The 12,060-nt window shown below is 43.8% G+C and overlaps 1 protein-coding gene across 4 annotated transcripts in view; it reads left to right on the plus strand.

The window, feature by feature from the left end:
* Ccdc198 (coiled-coil domain containing 198) overlaps positions 1-11,777 on the plus strand; it is a 28,481-nt gene extending 16,704 nt beyond the window's left edge. For 2 of the 4 annotated variants that reach the window (XM_021182172.3, XM_021182173.3), the window contains exons 4-7: positions 2,144-2,230; positions 3,515-3,616; positions 5,083-5,242; positions 11,203-11,776. In XM_021182172.3, coding sequence (XP_021037831.1) covers positions 2,144-2,230; positions 3,515-3,616; positions 5,083-5,242; positions 11,203-11,438 — 585 coding nt within the window. In that variant the 3' untranslated portion in view covers positions 11,439-11,776. Of the gene's footprint in view, positions 1-2,143; positions 2,231-3,514; positions 3,617-5,082; positions 5,243-11,202 lie in introns of all 4 variants that reach the window. The other 2 variants (XM_021182174.3, XM_021182175.3) reach the window with 2 other exon arrangements.
* The last annotated feature ends 283 nt before the right edge of the window (positions 11,778-12,060 follow it).

The following is a 12,060-nucleotide window of genomic DNA, read 5'->3' on the forward strand; positions in this document are numbered from 1 at the left end:
TGGGTGGGTAGGGAAGTGGGGGGAGGGGGGGTATGGGGGACTTTTGGGATAGCATTGGAAATGTAATTGAGGAAAATATGTAATAAAAAAATATATATAAGAAAAAAAAAGACATAACCCAAGCCTAGAAAATCTCTAGCCCTAGTGAAGTGCCTGGAGATTTTGTTTTGAAATGCAAGGGCATTCTGAGAATCAGCCTTCCAGGAAGCAAACTATGAGGTGAAGAACATTGTTTGATACTGGGTATACATCTGAGCTTGAGTCCTAGTGATGCCACTTTCCAGTTGGGCAAATCTGGACAAATCGATAGCCTTTCTAAAATGGGACCCTGATCATTTATAAGGTCTTCCAAAGAATGACATATGACGGTACATTTCCTCATGCATACAGTAAGAAATGATGGCTACACAGCCATTCAGTCTCACGAAAAGACACATCCTTAAGACTCACCCATGCAGAGGAGACACAAACTTTCCTGTTCTCCCATTTATCCAAGCCCCTGGCTGTCATAGATTCTTCTTCCCACAGGTGTCTGGAGGGGTCCCCCACTCTTGCTCTCTCCCTCCAGCATTCTGGCAAAATCAATTGCTACATCCTGAACTAGCATCTTCATGCCCTGAAATGCTAAGAGTGAGGGGAACAAACAGCTTCTCTTAGTCACCGCTCATGGCTTCTTTACTGAGTTGAGTTACAAGGTCCGACCACATGGGAAATGTGTCTAATAGTCACCAGTGATTATGACTGAGGTGGCTGAGGATGCTTCTCTGGTGAGACTAGGGCAGACAGACAGTTCTCACCTCAGATAGAGACTTCCTGGATGCAAAGAGCTCAGCTCTGTCTCCCTGGGTGAATAAACTCTGCAGACACCCTCTGCATGTCGATGTGAGGAGGCAAGCTTTGTCTTCCATGCTCAACTTTGTAGAGCCCAAATTCTGTTGTGGTGAAGGAAGGCTGGGCAGTGGGCTGGGGCGATGGCTCAGTGGATAAGGTGCTGGGGGTGCAGGGGTGAGGACCAGACTCTGGTTACTCAACACCCGAAAAACTAAAAAGCCCAGTCTGAAAGAATTCTGTGATGACAGGCACATCTGTAAAGCCAGCAGACTGGGATTGGAGGGGCTTTGTGTAAAGACAGATGGCTCCCAGGGGTGCCCAGGCCAGCCATTGAGTGGAAATAGTTACAAGATCAGTGAGAGACCTTGTCTCAAAAACAAAAAGTAAGGTTGAGAGCTGTAGAATAACACTTGACATCAACCCTTAGTCTCTACAGGTATACCCATTGATGCGTGTGTGTGTGTGTGTGTGTGTGTGTGTGTATGTGTATGCACACACACACACACACACACACACGCACTGGGGGCAAGGGAAAACTTAGACAGACCCACGGATATACTCCTGCTCAGTTTCAGTGAACCTTTTAAGCTCCAATAAATGTCTTCCATAAATCTTACTCCCTGCTAGAAAAAAAAATAACCCTACCATTTGTTAGCAGTTTGTACTTTTCTTTTCTTTTCTTTTTTAAGATTTATTTATTTATTATATGTAAGTACACTGTAGCTGTCTTCAGACAGTCCAGAAGAGGGTGTCAGATCTCATTATGGATGGTTGTGAGCCACCATGTGGTTGCTGGGATTTGAACTCAGGACCTTCAGAAGAGTAGTCGGCGCTCTTAACCACTGAGCCATCTTGCCAGCCCAGTTTGTACTTTTCTCTTAAGTATACCTTGTCACCCATGATTACTGAAGGAACTTACCCAGAGACCTCCCTAAAGACTGGGACAGCACTGGGTGGTTAAGGGAAGATCAGGTGTGTCTCCAGTCTCTTTCATCTCTACTAGTCTAAGACCTCAGCTATTTGGTAACTTTAAACACGATCCCTCAATTACAAAGGGAAAAGTGCTCAACTCCCTGACCAAGATTTTGATTAATAACTCACTGAAGACACTGAGATAGAACAATAAAGAACCCTGTAGGTCAAAAAGCCCTTCTCACAGATGACAGTGGTGACACACGGTATGACCTTCCCTGTGTGCCCAGGAGGCAGTGCCGCTTTCACACAGTGCTCAGGTAGTTCAATGTATCTGCTTTTGTGTTTCATCGTCTCATGGTGTGAGGGATGCTGAATACTCTAAATTTTGGACTTCTAGAAGCTTGAACCCATTGACCTGCCACAAGCAATTACCTCTGAAAGGCTTCTGTGCCATCAAGAAGGCAGAACAAAGTCCACCACAAAGGTGAGCTGGGGCAGTTGTAGACTGGGGGAAGTGGGTGAGACTGGGGGAGTCGCTCTTTTCAAGTTTCCCCTTCACACAGGAGTTCAAAGCCAACGCAGACTGTTCAGTCCTTGGCAGGTAGAATGAAAAGCATCAGTGCTTGCTTATGCCTGCTTGCAACTGGCAAGTGCTCTCCACCCTCGGGTGAGGCCAGGCTCTGTCTGCTTTGTGGAGAAAAGAGAGCCATGTAGATGAAAAGGGAATCTTGCATGGAAACTGGTGGTGCTAGGAGTTTTCATCTGTGCTAGGGGGAAAACCAGCACAGCTCTTCCCTTCTTCCCTTTAAAAAAAAACGATCTCTCAAAACCCAGGGGAGAGCTTATCCAAAAGTCATTCCTGACTTCTGTGCCACCAACCTCTATCAAAACGTAACCCCAGGGAAGGGCTTCAGTTAGCTTTGCCCTGCTGAGTCAAAACAAAAGCTGATGGTAGGGGTCCTTTTCAAGCCTTGTCCTGACTCATTCGGGAGCCAGCCAGTCACTGCTGGGTAAGGTTAAGAGTCACCCGCATGCTACAGGTCCTCAAGTCCGTGCTTAAGGTGCTGGCAGCGGCGTGCAACACACTGTCCACAGGGCAGCACAAAGGGTTGTCGCCAGTTCTGTTCTTTACCTCTGGGCAACAGTAGGTGACAAATGAAAATACATTCACCACTGCTTACCCTCAATAGCCACCTCTGCCACTGAATGTCATGACAAACTAAGGGGAGAGCACCAGACTTATCAGCAGTCATTTCAAAGCCCCCCTTAACTGCTGTGCTCCCTGTACTTATATTAGAATATGAAAACATACTGTAGAGAAATAAGTTCCACAGGGCCACTTGGGGGTGCTCTTCTCATGTCACAGCTGTCTATTCATTCAATGGTAGAAGACACGGGAAGAGAAAGGAAGGTCTCATCAAACCCAGACACCCTTCTAGAGAGATATTAAAAACATCTGTTGGTGGGGAAAATGGTACATTGTCGAAGTGAGATTATCAAAATGAAATTGTCAAAGCCTTACATTCAGGCTTTCAACACTCTGCAAGAACCTTTAAGATACAACTAAACACACAGCAGATTGCCACTTCATTCAGACAGCTCTACAAAAGCCTTGTCAGGGACACATACCAGTATAGCTTTATCATGACAGGAGATCACCATGGATTACAATGGATTAAGATCTCCTGCTCCAAGAAGGATCGAAGGCTGTGGATTTCGGAAGTCAACAACAATGACCCCAAACTAATAAACATGTCATCTTTCACAGCAGGAAAATGAGAAGAAAATTCAACTTCCTATGTACACTTCTGGGAAAAGACAATATTTGAATAAGATGAAAATGCTAGAGATGAACCATAAAAGACAAGAGGTAATGAGAAGAGGGTCGCATTTACCAAATATGGAGGGCACCATCACTTTCCCACCAAGGCCAATCTCGACTCAGCGCTGGAGCAGAAGCTGCCACTGCCCAAGCTGGAAGAAACAGGAAGATGACCTTTGCCCCCAGCCTTGATCTCTTTTCATGTGTTAAACATTTATTTCCTTATTTTGTGGGAGCACAGGGCACACACATGTGCTACAGTGCATGTCTGGGGGCCAGAGGCCAACTTTTTGTAGTAGGTTTTATTTTCTTCCATCTTATGGGTTCTGGGTCTCGAACTCAGATTGTCAGACTTGGCAGCAAGCTCACTTAATCACTGAGCCATCTCACTGGTCCCTTGGGTGTCCCTTTGTCTTTGTCTCTTTGTTTTGTTTTTGACATAGGGTCTCATTACATAGTTCTGGCTGGCCTGGAACTCACTCTGTAGGCCAAGATAGCCTCCTGCTTCCTCATTGTTGGGATTAAAGATATGAATCACAAAGCCTAGCTTATGTCTTCTTTTTAAAACAAGCTGTCCTTTGGCCCTCTGGTTGCAGCCAGAAAATAAGGTAAATCAATAATACTAGTTTCTTGGTTTACTTAGAGAGGGAAAAGAAGTCGGTGTATATTCTGATACACAGGCAGAATTTTCTATTAGAGAAACACTTGGTACTGGGCATGCTTGTACCCCATGCTTGTGGGGCTGTGCAGGAAGATTGCCACAAGGTCTAGGCCAGCCTGGGTTACATAGAAAGTTTCAGGACAGCCTGAGCTATGGAGTGAAACCCTGTTTCCTTTTCTGCTGCTATAAGAGAATACCAAAATGTGTTAATTGACAAAGACAATAGAGATACTGCTCGTCAATCCAGAGGCGGAAAGAGTTAAGACTGAGACACTGGCGATACAACACAGCACAAGCAAGGAACGCAGAAGGTGACAATGTTCTTGAGAGTGAGGAGTCAGGGGCAAGAGCAAGCCAAGGCAGGCAAGCAGCCTTTCTAACTCTTTCTAGGGAGAACTAGCCTCCTCCTGTGACAGTAGTTTTACTCTATCCTGAAAGTGAGCCACCTACAAACCGGCATAAGGATTGGGGTAGGGATATGTTTCCAACCTATATTTTAGGAAGACACACTGGAATACTTTCTCCAGTACAGCTCTGCAACTTTCCTACCCTAAACCCCCGCTTTCTAAGGAAGCATCCTGTGGTTCTGTCCTCTGTAATTCCAAACACCACATCTACAGACAGCGGCCAACAGGCTTCCTCTTTCCATTGGCCATGCCTCTCTGAGACAGTGAGCATGCTCACTCGTCTCCTAACAAGCCTGAGAATAAAGTTCCCAGGAAGAAAACCACTCCACTGTGTTCACGGGTGTCCAGGTCTGTGAACTGTCCACTTTTGATGTTGCTGAGATGCTAACCTGTTCAGGGGAAGACGGTTTAGGGGAACACTAACCACTTCTAGTTGATCATTTCAGGCCCAAATGGAGTTGAGGAAGAGTCTTCTGAGTAAAGCGATGCTTGATATGCAAAAGATAAAGGACCATAATGGCAATAAAATCGCCCAGAGCAAGCCAAGGAGCAACGGCTATGACATTCTCACCATACTGCCTAATGAAAACATAAACAGAGACCCAGGTGAGCCATTTCTTTAGTAAAACATTTCACGGGGTGTTTTGGTTTGTTTTGTTTTGGGACTTTAGTTGTTTTAAGACAGATTTCCATGTAGTCCAGGCTAGGCTCACTATGTAGCCAAAGATGACCTTGAACAGAATTCTGATCCTCCTGTCTCTACCTCCCAAGCACTGTATTGCACCACTCTCCCTGGCTTGTTTATGCCACGCTGGGTGTTAAACCTAGGGCTCTATATATAGCAGGCAAATTGTCTGCCAGCCTAGCTACATCATTGGCTCCCTAGTGCTGTTTTGGGACAGGGTCAAACTTGAACTCAAGCCCCCCATCCCCCGCCTCCATATTTACACACTGAGATGCAAGCATGTTTTAAACTTTATCAAATAAACATTCATGATGGGCAGGGGAAGAAGAGTAAGGGGACAGCAAATAGCTGTCACTGGGGGCTATGTGACATCTGAGAGTGTATGCTGCATTGTATTTTGCATCTCTGGGAGGAAAAGATAAAAGCTTAAGCTCTCCATTCAGGCTTCTCTATTCTTGTAGGTGCTAAGTGCTTCAAAGGCACTCCTGAAATCCTAAGACAGGCTCATAGAATCATCTTACTATCAGAGACGGGGAGGCCCTTACAGATCCGTGACGTCTGTACTCACAGGACAAATACTTATCAGACCCCTATCCCTCAAAGCACCCTTGGCCAAGCAGTTCAGCCTTCTTGGGTCCCCAAGAATGTCAACAGTGAGTCTAGCACCACTGTCTTCTCCAACTGGCTCCTGCTGCGGCCACCATCTTTACTGGGGAGGTCTGCATGATCCATGCCACGTAGGCCAGAGCTACATTCCCAGTCCCATGTTCTGAAGTTCTAGTTCATGAAGCACTCTGTCAACACAGAGCAACTTCATAGAAAGCACATCTGACCATACCACTGCCCTGTTGAGAAAGCCATCACCAGGGCTAGAAAGCTGGCTGAACGGCTGAGAGTGCTTGCCTTTCTATCAAAGGATCCAAGTGTGGTTCCCAGCCCTCATGTAGGGTGGCTCAAAACTGCCTGTAACTCCAGCTCCAGAGAACCTGATGCCCTCTTCCAGCCTCCTCCAGAACCTGCCCACACATTCCATAGAATCACAGAAATACATACTCATAAATAAAAATAAATATTTCTTTTAAAAAAAAAAAGCAGGCAGGGGGTGGAGAAATAGCTCAGCAGTTAAGAGCTCTGACTGCTTTTCCAGAGGACCTGAGTTCAATTCCCAGCAATCACATGTTGTGGAATAAAGAACTTTTGCAACAACAACAACAAAAAATAATAATATTGACAAAACTAAGAAAAAGGCACTCAGCTAAAGTTAAGCACTGCAAAGCCATCTCCAGAGAACAAGCTTAAATACACATATATCGGCAGAGCCCAAGAAAAATGTGCCAGGCTTGGAGGGATGCAGGAGGGATGGCAGACAAATGTTTTCTATGGCTTTCCTGAGACGTTCTAAAGAGGCTTCGCTCTGCTCTGCTCTTCTCTGCTCCAGCTGTGGCTTGTTGATTCCTCTCTCTAAACTAAAACTGTAATCCCAGTCCTTGGTCACTCTGAGTCCCTTGGTCGGCATAGTGAGTTCTGGTTCCAAACTGGACTCCCTATCTCAAAAGAGAGAGCAACCAGCTGGTCCTGTGATCTGGTCTTGACATACATTTTCTCCTCTAACAGGACTAGAAGAGTTAACACTCACCCATAATGTAACACAGGCAGAATTCACATTTTCATGACCTAACTGCTACCACAACCTTCCTTGGGGGTTAAGCATCCACAGCTTGGTCTAGGACAGCCTTGGGAAGGATGCAGGCCTAAAGCTGGAATCCCTTACCCATCTTTGAAGAGAAGGCTACACTCTCCAGTTCTAGACGGAAGCTGAAGCTCATAGATGCTGGCCTTCATATGCCCCTATTCAGGACCTTTCTAGGAAGGGAGCAGAAAAAGGAACCCCAGCTGGAGTCAGCTACTGGACATCTTTCTCACCAAAGAGAGACTAAAGCTCCCATCCTCATCCTAGACCAGCATCTCTAGATAGTGATGGTGGGATAACCTTACATTTTAGTTCCTCAAGTGACTGTGGAGATCAGCTGACCTCAGATGGACTTGATCTCAGTGCCATCAACCCTTAAAGTCTATGGGATTTTTTTTTCTTTGCAATGGCTGGGTATGTATGTGAATATACCTGACAAAATGCTTCTAGAAATAACTTGCTAGCATGAATTAAAAATTCTAGATAGGCTGGAGAGATGGCTCAACAGTTAAGAGCACTAGCTGTTCTTCCAAATGTACAGAGTTTGATTCCCAGAAACCACATGGTGGCTCACAACCATCCTTAATGGGATCTGATGCCCTCTTCTGTCATGCAGCCATATATGCAAATAGAGCACTTAGATAGATAGATAGATAGATAGATAGATAGATAGATAGATAGACAAATAGATAAATACTTTTAAAAACAAAAATTTCTAATTGTTCTCATTTAAATTGGATCGCAATTAATTGAGATCTCACAGAGAGCGATATCTGCAGCAACATCGTTGCCTGCTGCTGAAGCTGCAGGACAGGGAAATCTATTACTTACATTTCTGATTGCTGTGATGAGACTGCTGACAAGAGTTTTGTGGAAGGAAGAGCTTGCGGGTTCTCAGTTCCAGGATACAGTCCATCACAGCTGGGAAAACACGACGGTGGGAGAGGCTGGTCACGTCGTATCTGCAGCGAGGAAGGAGGCAGAGATGGATACTGCCCCTCCAGCTTGCTTTCTCCTCTGTCTTTTCTACCCAGTCCAGAACCCAAGCTTATGGGATGGTGCCCTCCATATTTAGGGTATGTTAAAAGTCTGGAAGCACTCTTAAAGATCCACCCAGACTGAAGGATTCCCAATCCAGTCAAACTGATAATGAAAATTAATTTTTTAAGCTTTATTTATTTATTTCATGTATGTGAGTAGACTTCAGACGCACCAGAAGAGGGCATCAGATCCCCATTACAGATGGTTCTGAGCCACCATGTGGTTGCTGGGAATTGAACTCAGGACTTCTGGAAGAGCTGCTGAGCCCTCTCTCTAGCCCAATGAAAATTAATTGACACAAGAAGTGAAGTATCACCATATATTTCTTTGCAGACAGGGAGACTGTGATTCAATAAAGCTTCCCATTCTCTTGTCGCTTCCATTCGTGATACACAGCCCTATTGACAGACATTTGCAATGTATTGGCATAATAGTGGACAGAGTTAGCATTTAGAAAGTGATTTTAATCACAGGACTGAGTTCTTCCCCTATGAACCACAAAAAGTCAGGATCATTACCACCTGTGTTTCACAGGTGAGGAGACCAGATCCAGAAAGGACAGGTCCATGCACCAGGTCACAGCCAGGTAGTAAGAGATTAAACTTCTCAGGATGCTCCACCCCAGAGGCTGTACACTTGGCTGTTCTTGCCACTGCCTCTAGCAAAGGCTCCCTCTTACTGATCACACGGAACCTCTCTGACTGCTTTCCCTGTCTTCTAAAAGTGGTTCACTTTGCTTTCGCCTGTGAATGGAACATAGCCAAGCTCATCTGCAGTCCTGGGCATTCTGGTAGTTGGGGTCTGGCAATGCAGGATCCTCTTTTCCAGCCTTCACTGATTTAATGGGATATCCACCATTTCTTGTTTTCCTCCAGAAGATAAGATGGGAATGTTAGCTTCTGGTGAGACAGAAGCTGAGCTTTGTTTTCTGCTGCTTCTCTAAAACAAAACCACCTTTAATTTTGCTTTAGTTTTTTCATATGATAAATTACACATATTCATTAAAAATATGTAGTCATGTACACCATAAAGTGACCTTCACTCCTTTTGATGTATGGTTCTGTGAATTTTACCATGTTCATGTGGCCATGGGCTCTCCAGAGACTGGACATAGATACAACTGGAGGAAAAACACTGAAATTGGAATCAAAGTCTTCACTGAACTCCAACCGTGCACCCTCTCTGGGGGTAGGCACATCTTTTCTTCCTAGAGCAGAGTCTTGCATACAGCAGCCTTTTGATCATAGGTTTTTCTGCATTGTTTTATTTTTTAAAAGAATATCTAAGTGCATCTATTGCTTCACTATGGTAACCCTATTTTTACATGTATGAAATGGAGATTAATAGTATCAGCCATGTAAGGATCATGTAAAGTTAATCTCCTGTGTATAAAAGGACCTATAAGGGCTAGGGAGATTGCTCCTCTGGGAAAGTGTCCCACTCCTTATTCCCTCGGTACATATCAGAATGCGTTGCCTTCCCTTTGGGGGCAGGGGGAAGGTTAATCCTGGAGTTTTATACACTGTCTTCTACTCTGTATGCCCCAAATCCACTTAGATTTCTAAAGGTTATGATTTTTGTTATTTTTACTGTTTTGAAGTCTATAAACTATACACTATCAAACATCTCATAAGAGTGTTGTTACACCTGGCTCAGATGTTCTCAAACATCACTACTATGTACCCAGGACTGTGTACATGGTATCTTACTAGTGAGAAGGCAAGACTATACTCTAGTGGCAAGACTACACTTTGGGGGACCACTTCTATAGTTCATCACTAGTGAGAAGGATGAGATTGAACATGTGCATCTGCATCACATACGTGTTGACACTGGAATGATCTTGGCACCAAGAATGCTGTGGGACTCAAGCTACCATTAATAGTACATTAGAACCCACAACTAATGGACGGTTTCTTCCCATTTCGAAGCTCTACTCCTAATTATAGACATTCTAGGAAATTTCCATTCTCAGTGATGCTTCTTGCAATTCATAGCTCATCTTCAGGACAGAGGTAACTGGAAGGCTTAAGCTCTCAGAGTTGAAGTAGTTCCTGGGTTGGGGTTGCGATTACTTCCCATGTCCAGAACATCTCTGATCATTCATTGGTTCATTCATTTTTGTTTCTTTAGTGACAAAAATATACAAACATGGTTTTGTTTTTCTAGTTTGGTTTTGGTTTTGGTTTTGGTTTTGGTTTTGGTTTTGGTTTGGTTTGGTTTGGTTTGGTCTGGTTTGGTTTGAGACAGATCACGTGTTCTTAGACTGGCCTTTAACTTAGCATGCTTCAATGGATGACCTGATGGATGGCCTGCACCTCCTGAGTTTTAGGAACACAGGCATTTGCCACCCTCCCCTTTTTTTCGTGCAGTCTGTGTAGTGCATGTGAATCAAGCACTGTAACCAATTGAGCTATACCCTATCCCCAAATTTTTAGATAATATTGTGAATAACTTGGAGATCTAGGTTTGATTAGGTTAGTCTTTTTACTTTTAGATCATTAAAGAAAATTTTAAAAAAACAGCTAAAAACGAATATTTACAGTCACACACAGCTAACAGTGTGTGTGTGTGTGTGTGTGTGTGCGCGCGTGTGAATGTTGCTAAAAACAATGTAAATCTCAACATTGCACAAAGAAAAACCAGAACAAAGCAAAAGTTAGTAAAGCAATTCTTTTTTATAAAAAGGTCACTCCAGAATCCAAGCTGGGCTGGCAGGCACTGGCATAGGCAATGCTCATGGTTTCTATTGACACAGGTGGTGACTCTGTCTTTTCTGCATTGGCTGGGGTCCAACCGTACAGTCTTTTGAAACTGGCTAGTTTTGAAAGAATTGTAGAAAGGAAATAAAGGGACACAGGGAAGGATGGACCACATAAGTCCAAGAACACTGCTGGATCTTTGTGTAAACAGCAGTTTTACCAGGTTGCGGGTACGGGGATTAAAACATTTGCACAAAAGTTTTATCAGATAGAAAGGCAAGAAAGATTTTAATTCCTATGACAACAGTTTTATAGTTTACATAAAAGGTTAATATTTAGTTTTTCTTCCAGTATTAACCTCAAGTTATTCTATAATAATAAATCATTTTAAATAATCATTCTTAAGGAGAAATTTAAAAAAAAAATACAAACTTTTGCTCTTTTGCAGGAAATCCCCAGGATGAAGAATTCTTGGACGGTCACACAGAGAATGACTATTATGTCCGGAAAATTGGCAAAATGGAAACATGGCTCCGTGAACAAGAAGCCCGGGGACAGCTTTTCTGGGACAGTTCCAGCTCTGACTCTGATGAGCTTGAGGAAGATGAGAGGAGACCACAAGCACTGGTGAGGACCAAGACAGAGAAGATCCCTCTTTACGATGACTTTTACGACAGTGCTTAAGAAAGCTAGACGCTACCCCAGGTAGTAACGGCACAGAATGCCTCGGGCTCGTTTTCTTCCATAAAATCATTCATATTTGCATATGGACTCCTCTGAGGGATATAAGCTATTTTGATATGCAGAAAGGATGTCATCTGGAATCTTGTGGTTAGTAGCCTTGTCATGTATGCCTTAAGTCTATGCCTTAAAACTAAGAGGCTGAAACAAAAGTCATTTGTTTGTCTCACTTTTCTGTTGGTAACTGGCCTCAGTGAGGTTGTTCTGTTGGTCTCTTAACATAGCTTATGTAATTGGACATCATATAGCTGCTAAGACTAGAGTCACATAGAGGCTGAGCAAGGGCACAAGACAACTGGAATTTGATCCCTTTCTACACAGTCTGAGTCTCTTCACATAGTCTGTGTGGCAAGGTAGTAATTTTTTTCCTTTAAACCAGTTCAGTGTGTCTAACAGCAAATATGCCAGCTGGAGGAAGCCAGAGGACACAGGCATGACAAGTGTGTAATCACTGAATCCACGCTAAACCACTTCTACCATTTCCTATCAGTGAATGCAAGTCATAGGCCAAATGTTAGCCAATGAAAAGAGTCCACACAAGGGAATAGGTATCAAAAAGTGTCCA

This window comes from Mus caroli, unplaced genomic scaffold (genome assembly GCF_978045245.1).
Source record: "Mus caroli unplaced genomic scaffold, Mus_caroli_1 scaffold_12, whole genome shotgun sequence".
NCBI lineage: Eukaryota > Metazoa > Chordata > Mammalia > Rodentia > Muridae > Mus > Mus caroli.